The sequence below is a fragment of the Antechinus flavipes genome, chromosome 4 (assembly GCF_016432865.1).
Source record: "Antechinus flavipes isolate AdamAnt ecotype Samford, QLD, Australia chromosome 4, AdamAnt_v2, whole genome shotgun sequence".
NCBI lineage: Eukaryota > Metazoa > Chordata > Mammalia > Dasyuromorphia > Dasyuridae > Antechinus > Antechinus flavipes.
The window spans coordinates 287,742,718-287,764,999 of NC_067401.1; the positions used below are offsets into that span (position 1 = coordinate 287,742,718).

The window sequence follows — 22,282 nt, forward strand, 5'->3', positions numbered from 1 at the left end:
CTTATTGCTATAGCAATCACCAATTCCCCTTTATTCTTAACTCTAAACTTAGTTACCAGGCTTAAGCTTTTAACACTATTCACCCACTCACACTATAATAGATTTTATCTGTGGCTTAGTTGCTGCAGCTCTCTCTCCACTCACTCTCTTACTCTTAGGTTGTTTACAATTTGGATAATTCTCACTCTACATGCAGTCTTCCCAATTAGGCTACCTTTGAGGGTACATCATGACCAATGGCAATAATGAATGTTATCCCAGATTAATCATAACCATAATCCATAGTCTTTCTATATGAGCAGCTAGATGGGGGAGTTTTTGAGTGTCAGTTTTTGAGTCAGAAACACCCTTCCTGAGTTGAAATCTGGCCTCAGACATATTAGCTGTATGATCCTGGGCAAGTCGTATAATCCTGTTTGCCTCAGTTTCCTCATCTGTAAAATAAGTTGGAGAAGGAAATGATAAACTCTTCTAGTGCTTTGCCAAGTAATCCCCAAACAGAGCCACAGAGTCAGACTGGACTGAAAAATAACTGAACAAAGCCAGCAGCATTTATACAAGTATCATAAGATTTGCAGAACATTTGACAAACTATCTCATTTTATCTTCACAACAACCTTGGGAGGTAAGTGCATATCATCATTAGCTCTATCTTGTAAGAAAAGGAAACTATGGCAAACAGAAGTAAGGGACTTGCCCAGAATTATGCAGTTAATAAGCATCTGAGGCATAATGTAAATTCAGGTTTTGATTCCAAGTTCAGAGTTGTATTCACCTTAATTATCTTATGGTTATACCTACTCTGAAGCCCTGGGGCAAAATCTGGGCAAAAATTGGGGCTTCTGCAGATATTCTGTTCCCTGGTCACCTAGGGAATTATAAAAGATGCAACTGTAGTTAAAAAAAAAAAAAAAAAGATCTGGATTAGTGTCTGACACATTATGTGACCCTGGGCAACTCAAGAAATCTCTCGATGCCTCCAGGCAACTTTATAAGAATAAATTACAAAACAGATGCTCATCTCCCTTGTTAAGAGTTTTTCACCAGATGTTTCTTATATCAATACAATTAAGTTCTGGAGTCCTTTCCTTCTCTGTTCTCCAAAAAAATCCTCATCTTTTAAATTTATAAAGCTTCCAAGAAGTAAGACAATGCCAGGCAAGAGCCAAATTCATATTCTGTTCCTGACACTGGCTGTATATAACTGAACAATTTATCTCTATGAAATCCTGGGCTTCCTCATCTGTAAAATTTGAATAAAAATATCTGCCTCTACCTCATTGGGTTGTTATGAAGCTCAAATGAGATAATTCACTTAAAGAGGTTGCAAACTTTATAGCCCCTTATAAATGTCATCTACTGCCATTATTCATATGGTAAAAGGAGAAACACAGAAACTGAGGAATCAGCTCACCTAACTGTTGTGGTGGGATAGTTTTTAAAAACACACACACATATATACGCACATACATACATGAAGAACACATGTTTACAGAGCATTTTATAGTTTGAAAATCTTGTTTCCAAACTTCCTTTAATTTTCTAGTTGATTATTCCTAAGAGAACAAGAAGATTTTTCAAATGGAAAAATGTCATGGTTTTTATGCTTATAAAAACCCACCAGTATTGCATAAATACTCGTTCAATAAATGAAAGACAATAATAAAGAAAAAAAATTTTTTTTGTATAGCTCACTTTTAGATAGTGCATAATGTTTACAAAGCACTTAATTTACAATAATTCAGTGAAGAAGATATTCAAACATCTTTAGTTCCAATATATAGATGAAGTCAGTAAGATTGAGCAGGGTTCAGTGATTTGAGCCCAAAACAATAATTCCTGCAATTATTATCTATAATAATAAGAACTCACATTTATAATGAGCTTAACTAAGCAGATAGGTGACTCAGTGGATAGAGTGCCGAGCCTGAATTCAGGAAGTCCTGAACTCAAATCCTGTAAAAACAAATATTATATTGGCACCTACCTCCCAGGCTGGTTGTGAGGATTAAATTAGATAATATTTGTAAAGTATTTTGCAAACCTTAAAATGCCACACAAATACAAGTTATTCATGTTAGTCCCTCACTTTTCTTACCAAAAGGAAGGATTTATCCAACTATTCTTTGGGGCCCAGATGAGTCACCCCATTAAACATCTGCATTTTGTTTTGATGTTTTCATTCACATTATTGTTGCCACTAAATTTACTGTTCTTTTGTTGTTTTTGCTTTCTATGTTTTGTATAAGTTCACAAAAATTCATAGCAACACTGTATGTTAGCAAAAACAACAAAACAAAACAAACCCAAACTAGGAAAAAGGTGAATTCTTAATACAACAGAAATGCCAACAAACTGTGGTTTGAGTGTCATGGAAAATAATCTCATTATAAGAAATGTTAGTATGAAAATCTTCATTTCTTATAAAGTAGTATTCTTTCTTTTCCATTTTATTTCCATTACACATTTGTTTAGCTTTCCCACATTATTGGGAATAGTCTATTTCTTTTTCTTTTTTTTCTGCTGTATTGATTTTTACATTTACCTTTTTTATTTTAAAAAATTTATTATATTTTCCCCAGTTCCATGTAATTGTATTTTTAATTTTAATTTTTAATTAAAGCTTTTTATTTTCAAAATATATGCATGGATAATTTTTCAACATTAACCCTTGCAAAACCTTGTATTCCAAATTTTTCTCACCCTTCCCCAACCCCCTCCCCTAGATGGCAAGTAATCCAATATATGTTAAACATGTTAAAAAATATATAATTCCAGCGTTGACCTGAGGGAAATTGTGGGCAAAGAGACATGAGATGAAAAGGGAGAGAATTCCAAGCAGGAGGATAGACATAATAATGTCCTTGAGTTGGAAGTCATGATCAAGGAGCTATAGAGCCCATGGAGGATAAAGTATAAGGAGACTGGAGAAATATGAAGGGATCATTTTATGACTAGCCTAAAGATCAGAAGATTTTATATTTGCATTTTTAATAAGAAACCACTAGAGTTTACAAAATGGGGTTGGGGAGAAGAGGGGTTGGTCAGTCTTGTGTTTTGGGATGAAGTTGATGGATGAATAAAGTATGTACTTCAGTGGGGAAAAATTTGAAACAGGGATACCAACTACAGGACTACTGCAATAGTCCAGAGAGGAGACAACCAGAGTCTGAAGCAGGGTGATGGGAGTTTCAGAGGAGGGAAGAAAGAATATACAGGAGATGTTATGAAGATGGAACTGATAAATCTTGGCAGCTGATTGGATATGGTGGATAAGAGGGAGTGAGGAGTAAAGGATTACACATAGTTTGCTTTAAAAACATTATCTCATTTGGCCCTCACTGTACCTCTGTGAGGAAGGCAGTATAATTACTCATTTCTTATAGATGAGACTGAGGTCAAAAGAGATTAACTGATTTGCTGGCAGGAATCTTAAGTGAGATGAGCACAGCTATGCTATTAAGATGTGATAAAAACAAAAGAAAAGAGGGTTGTGGGATAGAAAACAGGATAAAATTGGATTGGTGATAATCTATAAGTATAGGGTCAAAATTTCAAAAAGAGAAAATGAGATCAGAGCAGGGGAATCAGAGTTTACAGCAAAGATAAAGAGTAAATTTGGGAGGTTTGGAGTACAAGAAGAAAAAGAAGAACAGGATGCTATCATCAGAAGACTTACACAGGTTTTTTTGTTTTTGTTTTTAATACATATTGTTTTATGAATTATGTTGGGAAAGAAAAATCAGAGCAAATGGGAAAAATAATGGGAGAGAGAAAAAAAAGAAAAAAGAAGTGAACATAATATGTGTTAATTTATAGTTTTTCCTCTGGTTACAGATGGCATTTTCTGTTCAAAGTCTATTGGGATTGCTTTAGATCACTGAACCAGTGAGAAGAACCAGACTTTTCATAGCCAATCATCAGACATACTTGCTGTTATTGTGTACAATGTATTCCTGGTTCTACTGATTTCATTCAGCATCAGTTCATGTGAATCTTTCCAGGTCTTTCTAAAATCAATTTGTTCATTATTTTTTATAAAACAATAATATTCCATTACCTTCCTGTACCACATCTTGTTCAGCCATTCCCCAATTCATGGGCATCCACTTCTTTTCAAAGAAGAATTTTAGAGTTCTGAACTGTGATGGCAGAATATTTGTAAGTGAAGATGAAATTGAGGGTTTAACAATTCCTACATGATGATCGTCTTGGAAGTTCAAGAGAACAGATATTTGAGGTGTCCTCATACTGAAATATATGATAAATTAAAGTCTTCTAAAAGAGTATGTGATGGAGGGCAGAAGACTATGAACCAAATGCTGAAAATGGAAAAATAATAAACTAGTGATTGGCAGATAAATGCTAATAAGAGTTATATAGTCACATATATGGACCAAATGAATTTCAAAGGAAAAGAGTTTGCTGGGTGATGGCAGCAGAGTATATATGAACAACAAAGAGTATGTCCTACTTCTCCTGTCTCATTGTGTCAGGAGGCATGAAAGAGAAGGTAGCTACAAATACTGTGTCTTTTAGGTGAAACCAGGTTTCTGTGATTTTAAGAAGATAGAGAACATAAAAAAGATGTCTAATACAAAGTAGAGTCTGCTAATAATAGGACGGGAGCATCCAGAGGACAGGCAAAGCTGGATGGGGACATGGGATGGGTAATTGGGAATGAGACAGAAAATTATGTTAGAACATATGTAATATGAAAGGTTTACTCACATCCACTTTATTTTATTACAAGTCTGGAAGTCTTCAGTTCAATTAAAGTTTAGCCACCTACCTAACAGAATTATGATTTTAGGTGATGGCACATTAGAAAAAGGAAAACTAATTAAGAAAATAAGTACCAACTTTAGCCCCCCCAAAAAAGTGATCTTTAGTTTCTATATAAAGTGGAGATAAGAAGGAGGTATAAGATGAGCTTCAAAGTGTCCAAGATGGAAAATACTAGCAAAATTTTTTATTATGTCTAAGATTGGGGACTCACTATATTAAGAATGCTATTGGATCCTGGGCCTCCCAGGATTTCCATTTTTCTGATGTTTTATTTTATTTCTGTCAATATCCCATAGCAAAAAAGTTTTGAAATTCTATAATGAAAAATGTAGTATATTATAAGTAAAAATGCAAAAACATTTCAGAAATAAAAATTAATAAATTTCACTTTCATCAAAAATTCACCAGATGGGGCTATAAGCTGCCAAGAACTTCCAAAAAAGAAACAGGTAAGAAAGGATTTTGATCCTGAGCTTCTCCAGGGTAAAAGCAAATCAGAAAGCCCTTCATTTCTAATTTGAACTCTACTTGCTACAAGAATTTAAATAGAAAAGCTACTAATTTTCTATCTGTTTACATCAACTGCCTTAAAAAAAACAATAAAAAGACAAAAATATGGTTTTTGAGTAAAGGACACTAATAGCTCTAGCCAAATCTTAATTTCAATATGATAACATTCTTTTTGTACTTATAGAAAAGCATTTATTTTACTTGTTTTTAATGTATTTTGTTGCTCCAAGTTTAAGTTAATTCTTTATTTAGGAAAAACATCATCACTAGGAAGCAATGGCTAATTTCAAGTAATCTGTAGTATATATAAAACTTTTTAGCATCGGTCCCTTATTTATCTTTTAATATATCTTTTGATTCAATTATTGCCTTTTAGTTTGCCAGCAATAATGAAAGTTCTCTAAAGAAATACTAGATTTTTTAAAAAAAAGCTTTTGTTTTTTCAAGAAAATATTTTAGATAGACAACTGCTAAGAAATAAACCTTGATTTTAAAAAACAAAACTAACCTTTCAGTCTATTTTAATAGTTTTTCAATTATTCAATCAATAAGTACTCATCAAATATTTATTACTTGCCAAATATTAGGCTAAACATAGAATACAAAGACAAAAGTAAAATATCCCCTACTCTCAAGGAACTAACATGGGGGGAAGAGAAGGAAAAGGAGGGATGGAGACAAGACAGACGTATGCAAAGCAGATATAAGTCAGTCACCAACAAGCACTTAGTAAGCACTTACTATGACCCAGGTACATTAATACTAAGTACAAAGTAGCTGTGGGGGGCAGGGGAGAGAATGCACTACCATTTAGGATTACCAAGAAAGGTCTCAAGTAGAAAGAAATACTCAACTGAGTTTTAAAGGAATGTTGATTCCAAGAATCAGAGGTGAAGAGAAAGAACATTCAAAGTATGAAGAATATTCAATATAAAGGCATGGAAACAGGAGATGAATATCATATGGGAGGGGATACACAAAGGTCAGTATGGCTGGATCATAGAGAACATAAAAGGAAATATTATATAATGAAGTTAGAAGGGTAAAATAGAACTAGATTAGGAGGCAATAGTTCATAAATGATCCAAAAAGTGAAAGAGAGCCACTAGAGTTTATTGTGAAGGGAGTGAGCAGATCTGGAAAATCACTATCATGGTTGAGCAGACTTTAGAGGTATCAAACTCTCAGTATAGCCCAAACCAGATGAAAATGTAACTGGGAAGTGGTTAACAAAATAAAAATGCAATGGTCATAGATAGTGTTATTTTTTGGTTTTCTAAACATTTCTATTTGAGTTTTAAATATCATTAGGGTACAAAATAGATTGGAGTGGAAAGGGACCTGAAATAGGAGGAATCATTAGAAAATTATTCTAGGTGAGAGGTGATGGGAGCCTGAACTAGGTTTGGCAACTATATGGGTGAAGAAAAAATGTATGAAAGTGATAAGGAGACTGAAACAATAAGCCTTGGCAACTGATTGGATATAAGAAGTGAATGGGATTGAGCAGTGGAGGATATCAACAAGGTTGTGAACCTGGATGATCTCACAGAAATAGGGAAATTCAAACTGGTCTGACAGGGTGCATGGTAGAATTAGGGAGAAAGACAGTGACTACTGTTTTGGACATGTTGAGTTTCAGATGCCCTAGGAACGTTATTTGAGGTGTAATCATAATATATCTTTTAAAATAGCAAACCTTAAGAATATTTGGGCATTAGTTACTTAATATAAATCAATGTTTCTCATACTTGGTATGTAATTCTGGTGAATAGGACCTACAGAGCTCCCAACATGTAGTTATAATCATCTCTCCTCCATAGACACATATATGAGGGTATTTTGAGAATAGATTGATTTCCCATTCCAGTCTGTTGTGTTTTGCTCTAAAGTATATAATATACAAAAGAAACAATATATTGTGCCTATACATGTTTATTTGATCTTAGAATTGGTCTATATGAAAACTCTTTAAGACTCAAAAGGTTAAAAGAAAAATTTGAAGAGTGGGAGGCTAAATAGCAATTTTCTGACTCATCTGACAACCCACTGAAGTTCTTCTGATTTAGAATATGTAATACTTTGTAAGAATCTCAAAAACACTTGTTAATTTTATTTGGTTTTACTTAACTATGGCAAACTATTTTCAATATCTGTTCTATTCCCCTTCTCCCCTCCTAAAAAAGTCAAATCAAACCAAACTCATAGAGAATTATCTCCCAAAAAATGCTGTTTTATTTTGAAATTAAGTGCATTGACAATCAAAGATACTTACTCAGACTACTTAGTTGTCTAATTATATTTGCCAAGGAGATATTGGTTACACATTCCAGTTCATTCTTAATGCCTCTGGGCAGTGCTGTATGGCACAGGTGCCTGGGGTCAATATTTCTCTTCACTAATGGCATCCCGAGATGAATCTATGTGCCAATTCACCTGGGAGGAATGAAATACAGTTAAAGAAGATGATTCATATGTCACAACTCAAATTTTCAATCATTTCTGAGTAATGCCATCTTTCATATGCAAATGAACAATAACAATTTTTGCTTGGAAGAAATGCATGAATTTGAATGTTCTCCTAACAACAACAACAACAAAATCAGATGAGATCATCTCCCATGGATTCAAGTCATTCAAGATTCAATTCAGAATCTAACTTTTATTAAATAGACACTGCACTAGGCATCCCCTGAGTACAAAAGAAAAATGAAAGTCTCTTCCTTTAAGGAACTTAGAATCTACCTGTATAGTAATTACACAGTAATTTGAGGAGGAGAAAAGATTGAAATCTGAGAAAAATCTGAGAAGATTAAAGATTCTAAAAGTAGCAAAAGTGAGGATTGGCTATATTCTAGGAATGAGGACTGCTTGTGTGAAGGTGAAGAGACAGAGATGGAATTTCAGACTAAGGACCAAACTGGTAGATCATCTTGACTAGAATATAGAATATGTGAAAGAAATTAATACATAATAAATATTGAAGGATAGATGAGTCACATTGTAGAAGTTTCCATAATGCAAAGCTAAGGAATCTCATGTTTTATATTTGAGGCAATAGGGAGCTTCTCAAGATTTTTAAAGCCATGTCAGACTTATGCCTTACTTAGAAAGATTATTTTGCATCAGTTCATATATGTCTTTCCATGTGTCACTGAGATCATTGATTTCCTCATTTCTTATGGAATATTAGTATTTTATTACATTCAGACCCTACATGGTTCACCTATTCCCTCAGCGATGGTCATCTTCTTGCTTTCCAGTTGTTTGGCAGTTTTTTGCTACCAGAAAAAGAGCTGATAAAGTTTTGTACATATAGTACCTTTTCTTTTTTTCTATGATGTATAGCACTAGACGTGATTGATGATCAAGTATGTTACTAATTTTCTGAAAGAAAGATGATGGACTCAAGATACTGAGAGAGATCTTTTTTTGGGATGGGGAAGAACATGGCCAATGAGGGTATTTATTACAAGGAATTTGGTTTTCTTTCTTTTTTCCCCCTTCCCAACAGGGGAAGAGTGGGAGGAGAAAAAAAATATTTTTTTAGTAGAAATAAATTTTTAAAAGAAGATTATTTTGGCACTTCTTTAGAGATAGATTAAAGACAGAATGGAAGCAGAATTCTCAATAATTATTTTAAAAATTCAACATTACTATGGAAACACAAAACCTCTTGTTAACTTTCAATATTACATGAATTATAGTTGTTAATTAATTCTGTGACCTTGAGTAAGTCACTTAGCCATTCTTTCATCTCATCTCATCCTGGTTTCTTGATTATAAAATGATGGTGGGGCAGGGAGGAGAGGGAGATTAAATGAGATGACTGCTAAAGTCCCTTCCAGCTAGAAAACCTTAAGACTTTAAGAACACATAGCAATTTATAATCTTTTCATTCTAATCACTATTAATGATTAGTGATTCTAATGATTAGCTTTCTAAGCTAATTCATTCAGCTATAGTACACAAAAAGAATGATTCTCAATAAATGGTATGCGATTCTTCATTAAGGAAATGCTTCATTATCATCTAAAAGGAAAATTCAAGCATCTATGCCAGAGGCATAAAACTTAAATTTTTATGAATGTTGTTTGTCCTTCATTCTGGAAGAAGACTAACATCAGGGAGATGATGCCCTGACATGGAAGTGAACTGGATTTGAGTGAGGGAGGGCTGTGCAAAGTCACTACCTCACTTTCCCCTCCAGAGCCATTGGGGTCCAGTGGATAGATATGGATCAGGACCATAGAGATGGCTCTGGATGAAATGGGAGACCTAGACCTTTTTAAGCTGAGGTCTTCAATATCAGTAGTATATAGAACAACTATGGTTAAGAGTTTTAAAAACTGTTAAAAAAAATCACATAAAAAGAGACCTAATACTTTAATGGGGAAAAGAAATGTTCAAATTTCCCCTAATTTGCTGCATATTTCTTAATAAAGGTTAACTAAGAAATAATTTGTGAATCACTAAATTTTTAGTGACTAATTAAATGTCAAATTAGATGTTATGAAGACAAGGTCAACACAGGGCTGAGTTCTTTATACATTAATAGAAATTGCTATTTATTAACTTAACCCAGGCCTCCCTAACCCTCTTCTAAAAGAATTATAAAATTGTAATACTAGATTTTCTCTTGGATTCTAACACATGTTCTAGGATAGATTTTTTCCTGCTATGAGTTTTAGACTCTCCTTTAAATTTTATATGAATATGAATTTCAAAGATACCATATTCTTGTAATGCATGCTCAGGACAGGAATTGGAATCAAACAATTTTGTTTTCCAAATAAAAATAACATTTGCAATCCTGTGATGTTGTAAATGTCAAATAATATTTGTAAAGTGGTTAATACAATGCCTGGCATACAATAATGTTTAATAAATGCTTAATTCTCTTCCCCTTCCAGTTTGTAGCTATTTTGATAATGGTAACATAAAATGAAACAAAATAGTCCAATTCTTATTGATCTTCTTTCATAGTGTTCTTTGGCCTGGGAAATTGAAGCATATTAGTGGAAAATTAGAGACCTTGGAGATAAAATCCCAAATGTGTTTCAAATTATTTACAGCATTCTTAAGGAAACTCCACACTGTTTCTGTGAACTCCATTGAAGTAGGTACTTAATAATTGTTTACTGAATGAACAGCAAAACTCTATTTTGCTTCTGGGTTTTTGAAGAATGATTTTCAGACTGAGTAAGATATATAGCAAAAAATTATTAATAAGGAGTTGCAACCTGGGAAAAGTAAGGAGATGGTGGGAAAAATATGTTGATGCTTCTTAAGTGATGGACCCCACAAGAAGTACCATGGACTAGTAGGTGTGATTGCTGAACCTATCACAATCTTTCAAAGGTTAAGGAAAATGGACATTGAATTGCAGACTAACTATTATCTTAATTTCTGAAAGACAGAAGAGATTGGAGTGTGTAAATGACTGGTTGATGAGTTGGCTTTGTTCCTGGAAAAATTCTAAAATACATCATGAAAAGGTTCACCTAGGAACATTTGGAAAAGTAAAGCTGTCTTCTTTTGTGACAATGTTACTAGACTGGTTAGATAGGGAAATGTTTCAGCAAAGGCTATGTTCTCTTTATGAGCAAGATAGAGAAAAATGGGTAGAGAATACAATTAGATGTATTTACATAATCGGTTGAATGATGGAATCCATAGAATAGCCATCATTGAGTTAAGGCTGATCTGAAGACATGGAATAGTGGGCTTCATAAATTTGTCCTTCGCTTTAAAAACATTTTTGTCAGTAACTGAGGTAAAGAAATACATAGAAGAAACCTATAAATGAAAGTTAAAACATTATATAATGAAGCCAAGGTCTCAAAAAGATAGTGCCAGTTTGGAAAAAACTGTTTTGACTTGAATGAGATGAAATTTTATAGGCAAAAATATTAGTTATCTTTGAAAATAATGTTAATAAGATGAATTTTGATTTTGGTTGGGATTTTTTTTTAGGGGGTTAGGGAAGAGTTTGACAATAACTAAAAGAGATACATAATTTCCTAAATACATGATATTAAAAAGCACTTAATTGTCACAAGAATAAAATTATTTTAGGGGCATCTTAGTGGCACAGTAAATAGAGTACCAGCCCTGAAGTCAGGAGGACCTGAGTTCAAATCTTACCACTTCCTAGCTGTGTGACCCTGGGCACGTCACTTAACCCCAATTTTATATATATATATATATATATATATATATATATATATATATATATATATATATATATATATATATATATATATATATATATATATATAAAATCAATAAAACTATTTTTCCTATTTAATATCCAAAATATTAAATTGTTTCACATTTGTTAAGGCAAGAGTTTTCACCTTGAGATTCATGAACTTCTTTTCAAAATATCTTGAATAAGTAGTATTTTAATATAATTGCTTTCCTTTGTAATCCTACAAATTTTATGTATTTAAAAATATCACATTGTCAAAAGAGTGTTTGACATACAAAATATCAAAAAACAAACAATCCAAATCTCTTGTGCTAAGGAATCTTCTGTTCATCTGTGAAATGACAAGTTTGTAAACACAGAAAAATCAGAGGTCAAAGAAATATATAAGTTAGTGGTTATGTGACACTATAGAAGTCAAAACATGCAATTCCAACAGTTACAGATCTTAAGAATGGGCCTGTAAAATTCTAACAAAATGATGCTTAAATATTTTGTAGAAAAATGCAAATGAATGCTTTAAAATTCATAAAAATCAAATGAGGACTATAACTGCTCTTCTAGACTGCAGAAGGAACAAAATTATAACCCCAAACATTTTATTACTACATTTAACATCAAAAAGAAACTGGTGGCTCCTTAAAACTTAGTTTTTGATGAGCTAATTTACCATCTATTATCAATTTAAAAGAACATTTTGAAATTAAAAGTTACAATGTCATCAAATTATAGTATTACAATGCAATTTTCTAATTTCTCCTAGCACCGTAGGATCAAAAGTTAAATTATAGGAGGAAAAATATGTTCCTTCTAATAAAAACAGATGAGTATCACCTGATTCAGATGTGTTTTTAAAAGAACTCTGGGTTTTCTATAGAAGCTAATGTTTTCAGTTTTTTATTACAAGTTTAACCCTCAAGACGTGAGAGTGCTTAGTTATGCACAATTGATTGAACAATTAAATGTGAATTTTCAACCTCATAATGTTTAAAGAACAATATGTCCTTCAATGAGAACTTAGTAGGTTCTATGTACAATGTAAGTACATAATGGTACATAAACTCTGTGGATGCCAAACTTCTTTGCAATCTTGACTACTAGTTTGGAACTAATTTAAATCTGAAAACACAAATATATGAAATAAATACATCTTTAAAAGAATGAATATTTTGATGTTTTAGTTATTTAGTTTCACAGATTTTCTAAAAATTGGTTTAATTCTAAATATGGAAATTACATTATGCCTGACAAGACATCAAAATGCTAAATTTAGCCTATTACTAAAAAAGCTCATGTTAATGAGCACATGGGTAAAAATGAAATGAGGAAAAGACATCTGAACTTACCAGCCACCAAGCAACAGAATGTCTGACGACAGACACCAGGTGTATGTATCAATCCCGATTCTACCACAAGCATCAAACTTCAAGTGTTTTATTAACTTTAGGAATCCTATGCACAAAGACAGAAAGCATAGCCAGCCTAGTCAATCCCTAAGCTTTAAAAGTATGAGCCATCTTAAAACATCTCCAGATACTGGACTGCTTTGAAGTCTTTGGATTCTTTCACAAAGAGATTAGAATTCAACAGAGGGACTCACCTTTACAACAGAGCTATCCTTACAAAGAAGCTATAACCTCTCTCATCTCCCCCAGGGACCCAGAACCTTTTTTTCTAAGAAACATGAAAGAAATACCCTACAGGCAAATTGATTAAGAAATAATTATAGTGCCTTTGGTTCCAAGCCACAGTGACTAGATATTAAATTTTGAGAAGCTAGAACTGAGAGGAACACTTTGCTATATGACTACAGCAGAAAGAAAAAAATATGGCAGAGGCAATAAACCACATGATTACGTTTGCAGAGGATAAGAGGTGTGAATGTTAAGAGAAGGAAGTGGATGTTAATGAAACAGTCATGATAGATAGTTATACAACCGAAATGAGATTCAGGAGTCAAATCAGTGACCAGATATCTAATAAGGGGGAGTAGTTAATTATGTAGTTCCATATTTATCTAAAGGTAAAGAGTAATTATTTTAAAGTAAAACAACTATTTTAATCTTGGACAAGCATTATAGTCATAAAATCCTTCTAAATTTTTATGGTATAGAAACAAATATTGCTTTGCGAACGATATTTTTGCTAATATAGCATACATGTAGTTTAACCCAAATGGAGGAAATGATCCTAATTTTTTAAATGATATTGCTTACTTTTTTTTTTTTTTAACTAGGCATTTTAATACTAGGCGTTACACAAAGTCAGTGTTCTATATAAAAGAATTACAATTTAGCAAAAATAGCTAATGATCACTGTTAATAGTAACAAATTTTAAATGTGCAAATCTATTAAATGGGTTGTTTTATATATGTGATATATAGTCAATTAGGTAATACACTGGATAGAACAGAGTCAGGAAAACCTTAGTTTAAATATGTGGGACTCTGAGAAAGTCACTTAACTATTGTTTGGCCCAGTTTCCTCATCTGTAAAATAAGCTGGAGAAGGAAATGGCAAAACACTTAAGTATCTTTGCAAAGAAAATTCCAAATGGGATTATGAAGAATCAGACATGACTTGAAATGACCGAATGATCAAAAACATTATGTAAAGATAATGCCACTGACAGTAAATACTGTTGTGTCTTTTGATTGTTTCTCTCATAAATGCTTTTTCCTAAACTGCCTTCTGGAACCAAAACAACACACCACCTGTGGTCTGACAAAGCAAGACTAGCAAATCTACCAGTTCCCTAGTTCTGTACCCAATGCAACCAAGAAGACATCTTTTTTGGATGCCATCATTTCCTTGAATTGAATTTGCAGTCCAATAAAACTCTCAGATTTTTAAAAAATTACTTCTATCTAGCCATGCCCATCTTCATTATACAGATTGTAAAATCAAATAATTAGATGAGATAAAATGTTCTCAGATCCAAAGAGTCTCTGATGAAAAATGGTTTGCCCAGAGATTAAACCCATAACTTTGGTCACATCTGTATTCTTTTCTAACTAACTAAACTAAAATTCTTTGTAGGTATAGAAAAATTGGTCTGATATACTCTGCAAAGTTCTCTTACAAAAAAATTCACTCCTTTAGGTAGCTGACAAAACATTCTGATTATGCAAAAATAGCACTGTGGTGTTAAGAAAGAAAACCCCAGTAGGGAAAGTAATGAGTCATTTCCCAAAGCTATCTGAATAGCAAATGATGAAACTCTTTATCAAGCCTGACCTTAGTGGTTAAGCATTAAGGGTAGTGATTTAAGGGAGCTCTAGGAAGGTCACTCTGCCTGAAATCTTTTTTCCCACATCTTATCCTATGTCACTAGTAGAGTCCAGGACGCTTTTTTAGCTCATAAAAATTCCCTATTAAGCTTGCAGAAATCCTTGAGAGGCCAAGTACCTTTCAGGGTAAGACAAGCACTTTGGAGTGGTAGTTGGGACCACATTAGTAAAGTGAACCATCATTTGCTCCACAGTTTCACAAACTTGGAAATTAGCAAAACACAGAATTATTTGAAATTATTTACATTATTTGAACCATAATCATGACTAAATGACTACTAGATGCAAAATCTTATCCATGTCACAACCCATAAATCCTCTTTGTGATCTTAACACTGTTCTGGGCCTTTTCTTTGTCCTCTATAATCTGTTAGTATTTAATCAGCTTCCAATATTTTAATTGCAAAGGACTACCAGAGTTATATATTCAATACTAATCTCTCTCGAGTTATAGTCCTATATTCCTGATAGATTATTGATGATTTCAAGCTGAAGGTGTCCTAAGAAACTCAACATGTCCAAAACAAAGCACTTAAAAAAAAAAAAAAAAAGGCAGCTAGGTATCATAGTGAAGAGAGGATTGAAATTGGAGTGGGGAAGACCTGAGTTCAAATTTGATCTCAAGACACTGAATATCTGTTTCAGTTTCCTCATCTGTAAAATGGAGATAAATAATAGCACCTACCTCCCAGGCTTGTTGTGAAGATAAAATGAAATAATATTTATAAAGAGTCTTACAAACTTCAAAGTGTAAAGTAAATTCTAGCTATTAGTATCACTTTATTGTAATTATTATTATCATTATTATTCCCACTGTTCTCCCCCCACTGCCCATGTCCAATCAATACTACTTCTAAACTTTCCAATTTTTCTTGAGGATACCATCATCCTTTCAGGCACTTAAGTTCAAAACCTTGAGTCATCCCTGACTGCTCATTCTTATGCCATATCTCTAATCAGTTGGGAAATCTGGTCATTTCTACATTAACAATCTCTTTTCCTATCTTACTTCAGGCTCACTCTCATACCTTCTCCCCCATCTACTGCAAAAACCTCCCAATTAGTCTTTCTACCTCCAGGCTCTTTCTTTTCCAATTCATCCTTCACATAGCTGCTAAAGGGATTTAACTAAAGCACTTCTGACTGGGTCACTCTCATACTCAATTAAAACTCTAGGATCTTTATTTCCTCCAGGATAAAACATAAAATCTTTTCTTTGGTAATTAAGTCTTTGCACAATTTACCCCTTCTTACCTATTTAGCTGTGGACTCTTTGGTACTGTTCTTCACATTCTATACTCCATCACCCCCCACTATAGTCTGGTCTGAGGTCTTGAATGTGAATACTTTCCTTCCTCACTTCCACCTCTGGTTCCCTTTAAAGCTCAGCTCAAACACAAACACACATATTATGCTCTCTCTTCCATAGAGCGTAAGCACCCTGAGGTAGAGACTAATTTTTTGTCTTTGTATTAATAGCACCTAGTACTGTAGCAAAGGGCTTTAATAAAAGCTTTAATTTTTAAACTATTGTATTCAGAGCAGGAGATGTATAGACAGAAACAAAATAATTCTTGCTCTTAAAAGGTCATTTTTTATTGGTTTTTTTACAAAGTACTTTTATATCTATTAATCCTCACAACAGGCTGAGAAGCAGTTACTCTATTTTAAAGCTCTACTTTAAAGGTAAAGGAAATTGAAATCCAGAGAGGATGATTTGCCCAAAACCACACAACTAGTAGGGAGCTAGATGGCACGGTGGATAGAGTGCCATGTCTGCAATAAGGAAGACTCTTCTGGAGTTCAAATATGGCCTCAGACACTTAACCCTGAGCAAGTCACTTCACTCTGTTTGCTTCAGTATTCATCTATAAAATAAGTTGGAAAGAAAGTGCTAAACCCCTCTAGTATCTTTGCCAAGAAAATTTCAGTGGAGTCACATAGAATTGGACATGACTGAAAATGACTAACCAATCAGTAAGAGTTAAAGGTGGATTATAAACCCTGGTATCTTCTGACTGCATGTGCAACATCGTCCACCTTACAATACAGCCTCTATAATTATGCCCTTATAATTTTCTGGGCCTACAAACAAAATCTTTTATCTAATGAGAAGAAGGAAAGGGATTATTAAATGTCATTGTGTGTTTTTCTAATTGTGGACAGGATGATATCCAAACCAATCTCTCTTATTCTCTTTTCATTTCTGTCTCTGATTCTCGTCTTTATATTTTCTCCCCTTAGCCACAGAGAGAAGACTTAATCTTACTTGCTCTTAACTGCCCTTTCTTGCATCCATTTCCTAGACTTTCTACCATGGAATATGAAATAAGATGATTTTCAAATGCAGATTTCAAACTAGGATACAAAACAGGTCATTGCCATCTACCTTCCACTGCTACTCCTATAATAATAATGACATTAATGTCTTACTTTTATATAGCACTTTATGAAGTATTTTCTTCACAATAAAACTATGAAATAATATAAATGACACCTCCATTTTACAGAGAAAATAGGATTTCTTTTTGATCCCAGTAGTAATTATATATCAGACATATACATGTTGGAGATGGGATTCAAATTGAGGTTTCCAGACTCCACCTCCAGTGCTATTTCCACGATACTGTGATGCTATTAACAAAGAAGATTGTACCAGCCCTTATTCTTTGTATAACAGAAAGTGAGAACAGATCTGCGTACAGAACCAACAAGTCCCTCCCATCCAAAAGATTGGATGGTAACTGTGACAATACTCTGAAATTGTGGTGGGGTGAATTTTATTTTATCCTTGATGGTTAATTTGTCATTAAAAATCCTCTGAAGAGGGTGCAGTAACTTTGCATATTTATTATTTATACAAATTTATTAATAAGACAGATGCAATTCTTAATGATGTAACTTATATTTATGCTATCCAGAGTTAGTCAAGCAAAGTGATACTTTCTATTAATACATTTCAATAAGAATTGAGATGTGCAGCCAAAAAAAGTGCATTAAGTGTTAATTTATGAGGAGCAAAAGAAAACATTTTTACTTAAAATAATTACACCTGTAATTTCTGGCTCCTCTTGAAAATAGAATCATTTGTTCTTGTTCAGTAGTTTCAGTGATGTCCAACTTTTCATGATCCCATTTGGGATTTTCTTGGCAAAGGTACTGGAATGGTTTGCTATTTTCTTCTCCAGCTCATTTTATAGAAGAAGAAACTGAGACAAATGGGGTTAATTGATCTGCCCAAGGTCATATAAGTATCTGAAGCTAGATTTAAACTCGGATATTCCTGAGTCCAGGCCCACCTTGTGTGCCACTTTGCTGCCCTTAAATAGAATCATAGAATTTCATAAACAAAAATGTCTTGCATGTTGCTGAGATCCAATTTGCTGGTTTTACTAAGGAAATTGAGGTCCAGCAAGGTTAAGAGACTTTGCCAATCACTGATGGCAGAGCTGGGCTTAGAACAGTCCAGTGTTATTTTTACTTTACCATCATACTGGATAACATTCATCATGTCTTTCTCTTCAAACCTTCTTCTCTTTCTTAAATTTCATATTACTCTTGGCTTTACCATTATAATCCCATTCACCCAGGCTCACAACCTTGTTGTCACCTTCACTCTCAGCTCACACATCCAATGAGTCTTGTCATTTCTATGTCCCATCTCTCATATATGTTCCCCTTCTCGCCACTCCCAGAAAGTCCTCATCATATCAGGCTCCGACTGAAATGTCTTTCTAACTGGTCTCCTTGCCTTAATCCTCCTCCCACTATAACTTCCAAAATAAAATATCAAATGCTCTATTTGATTTTTAAGCCCTGCAGAATTTGGCCTCTTCCTTTCTTTCTAATCCTTTTATGCTTTCCTCCCTTCCATGTTGTCTGTTCCTTACACATGACCCTCCATCTTTCAGTTTTATGTTTTTCACTGAATATATCCTATTTCTAGAATGCTTTCTGCTCCCTGCTGCCACCTCCTGGCTTCTTTCAAGACAGCTCAAATCACATGTCCTCTCTCCCTCCCCCTGCTTTTGCTAATGACTTTTCACTGAGATTACTTATTTATATGTATATTTACAGCTATTTATATTGTGTATATCATAAATGTTTAGCATTCTATCTGACATTCAAAGCCCTTCATAACACAGTCCTTACCCCACCCCCTATATTTCCAAAATTCTTATATCTTATATATCTATATTCTCTTTGATCCAGTGACTGGCCTTTCAGCTGTTCCATTAACAAAACACTTCCATCATCCATTCTTTTTTTTTTTTTTTTTCATCTCTCACCTCTGAACATGCTCTCTTGCTATCCCCCATGGCTGAAAAGATCTCCTTTCCTTATATCTGCTTCCTGGCTTCCTTCAAGTCTCATTAAAATGCTACTTTTCTACAGATAGTTTTTTCCAATCCCTCAAGTTAATTATTTCCAATTTATACTGTATATAGCTTGTTTACACATAATTGTTTGCTTGTTGCCTCCCCTATTAGATAGTGAGTTCTTTTAAGGCAAGGACTGCCTTTTGCCATTTTTTTTGGTAATCCCAGAACAGTGGATGGAACATGGTAGGCACTTAATACAGGCTTATTTGACCAACTAACTTGTGTGTGTGTGTGTGTGTGTGTGTGTGAACATGTTGTTTTCACTACTGAAACTGAGTTCCTTAAAGTCACTAGACTATGTTTTTTGCCCTTTTCTTGGTGGGGTGGTGGGAGGTAGTTCCCTGAATGTGTACAATATTTGACACATGGTAGACATTTAAATGTTTATTGATGGATTGATTGATTTAAAGTTATTTTTAAAAAAACAATTCATCAAAAAAAAATTTAAAAAATCATCATTCAGAGATAGAGGCTGAATTTTGATTAATAGAAAGACAATAATTAAATTACTTCCCTTAACAACCCAAACAGATGAACAAACATACTGGAAAAATTAGCATTAAAGTACATCAATATCATTGTTGAGAACAGGTCCACCTACAGACCCCGTCTGTACATGATTTATTCCAGGAGTACAAATAAACCATGTACAATTCTCCTACACAAGGAGTATGCCATTAGAATGGCTGAGTTCCTGAATCAGAGATTTCTCATATACAGAACAAGATCCAGTTAACTTATTGATCCCTCGATTCTGTGACCCAGGATTTTGTATAAGTGTCTAAAATAATCAACAAAATGATTGAAATAGTCTTATTCCTGCCTCACTAAATGAATATTGAAAACACATTTGACTGGTAGCTGTCAGATATATGTGGCTAAGCTTAACTGATAAATTTAGCGAAAAAACTCTGCAATCTCCTAGAGGCAAAGTTCCAAGCTATTTGAACAAAGCAAAAAGCATGTGGCTTATGCCATTAATTATATGCTACTTTAGGTAGCAATGTCTTTGACAACAATAAGTGCCACCCACTCCTTCCTCTTTCCCCCCTCTTTTTCACTGTGTGGATGTATATATGTATATTTGTATAAGTGCAAGTCAAACTATAGTTTTAAAATAAAAAAACAACACTGATTTCAACTTTGCACATAGATTCAAAATTCTGTGAACCAAAACCATTTTCATCTGTTTGGAAAACTTGCATTCTAACAGCCTGACTGTTCTTCAGTTATATCTATTTCCTCTTAAAGTTACATTAAAGGATAAAAAAAAATTTGTCCCTATGCTGACAATGTAAATAAATAGAAATATTTGGGTTAACTGAGCAAATGATAACTATAAGAATGGGGAGGGATAGTGAGACAGTAGTTTACTGGAAAGAAATCTTGAGGTTTTGATGAATTGCAAAACTCAAAGTGAGGGCCAACAAAACTAATTATTGCCTGATAGCTAGACTACTGCAATATCCTTCTAATAGGTTTCTTTGCCTCAAATCTTTACATTCCCAAACAATGATCTCGAGCTTCATTAAGAAAAACACAGTATCCTAGGATTGATGATTCTAATATATTCTATTCTGGTCAGGTCACATCTGGAAAACTGCAGAATTCTGGTTACCATATTTTAGGAAAGATATTGATAAGTTGGGGCATAACCAGGGAATGGAAACCATTATGGTGAATGTCTCTACTATATACAAACATCATTCATTGAAGGAACTGGGTGTATTTAGCTTGGAGAAGAGAAAGCTTGAGAAGAGAGATATGATGGCCTTTTTCAAGTATCAAAGATTTGTCACATAAGAGAGAAAACAAAATTGGTCTGCTTGGCCCCAAAGGGCAGAATTAGTAATAATATGTGGAAGTTGCAAAGAAATAAATTTAAGCTAAACTTCAAGTAAAAATCCTTCATAACAATTAGAAATATCAAAAAATGTAATGTCAAGGAAGGTTACCAAACAAAGAGTTCCAGTGAAAAGGGGATTCCTTAAGGATGTAAGGTCCTTCAGATGGTCTTGTTTGCTGATTACAGAACTACAGATCCCAGAACACTACAGAGAATCACAGAATCTGGCTTGACAATCTGTAGTGGAAAATATGAATGTATAAAAGAATGCCAGATGTGCAGGCTATACTATATGATTGGGAAGTCTATTGAGTTAATCCATCTGAGTGAAAGAGTTTGTGTGTGTGTTGGCTAAACACTGCAGAACGAACAAGTTAGACCTATAACTAAAGGAAGAGAACAGAAGAGAATGCATTTAAGAAACTGCCTAAAGCTTTCAAATATTAAAGCTACTCCCTGAACCAAAACACCGTCCTTTTAATAACAATATTTTTCTGGTGATGTTATTAAGTTTTAATAGCTTAAAACTGCATTAGGATTTTTTGGAATACATTGTAGAGACAAGTAAAGCAAGGACTTATGGAACACCACAACTTCTAAAAAAAAAAAATTCTAGGTTACCCAAATATTTATAATAGATATATTAAATAGATGTGACATAATATCAACAATGTACAATTGTTAAGCAAAAGTGACAACAGATATTGTTATCTATACATCTATATACACACATATATATGGTTGGTGTTCATCTTATACTTGTTTACAGTTTAAAATCTTTTAATCAAATCTACAAAATTCTAGAAAAATATTTTTTGCTTGTTATTGTACATGTGCTTCTTCTTTGATCAAAGATAAAATATTCCTATGTTAACCAATGATCTATAAACCCAAATTTTCTTAACTACCTGAGTACTTTTCAAACCAGTATCACTCTTGAAGTTCAAAGACGAAAAACAACTAAAATCTTCTCTCATTTGCCCATGACCCTATAATCCCTGGCAGAAGGATTTGTAAGTTTTTACGAGTAGCATCATTTGTTACTATATGAATCAAAAGAATTTGTTAATAGAAGTCAGGTTTGATAATCATATTTCATCTTTATTCCAACTTTTCCTCTTCCCCTAATCAGTTCTCTTTCCCATTTTCCATTCTGTATATGGTAGTAATAATTTTTTAGTCAACCAAGCCCAAAACTAGTGTTTGAGCTTTATCATCATATATCTCTTATGCCCAATCATTCAAGGCCATTGAA

General features: G+C 33.6%; 1 protein-coding gene across 1 annotated transcript in view; it reads right to left on the reverse strand.

Moving 5' to 3' along the window:
* Positions 1–22,282, reverse strand: part of WASF1 (WASP family member 1) — a 118,714-nt gene that overhangs the window by 27,349 nt on the left and 69,083 nt on the right. Inside the window, 2 exon segments of the mRNA XM_051997535.1 lie at positions 7,574–7,734; positions 12,856–12,961. Of these exon segments, the coding sequence (XP_051853495.1) occupies positions 7,574–7,706 (133 nt within the window). The 5' untranslated portion in view covers positions 7,707–7,734; positions 12,856–12,961.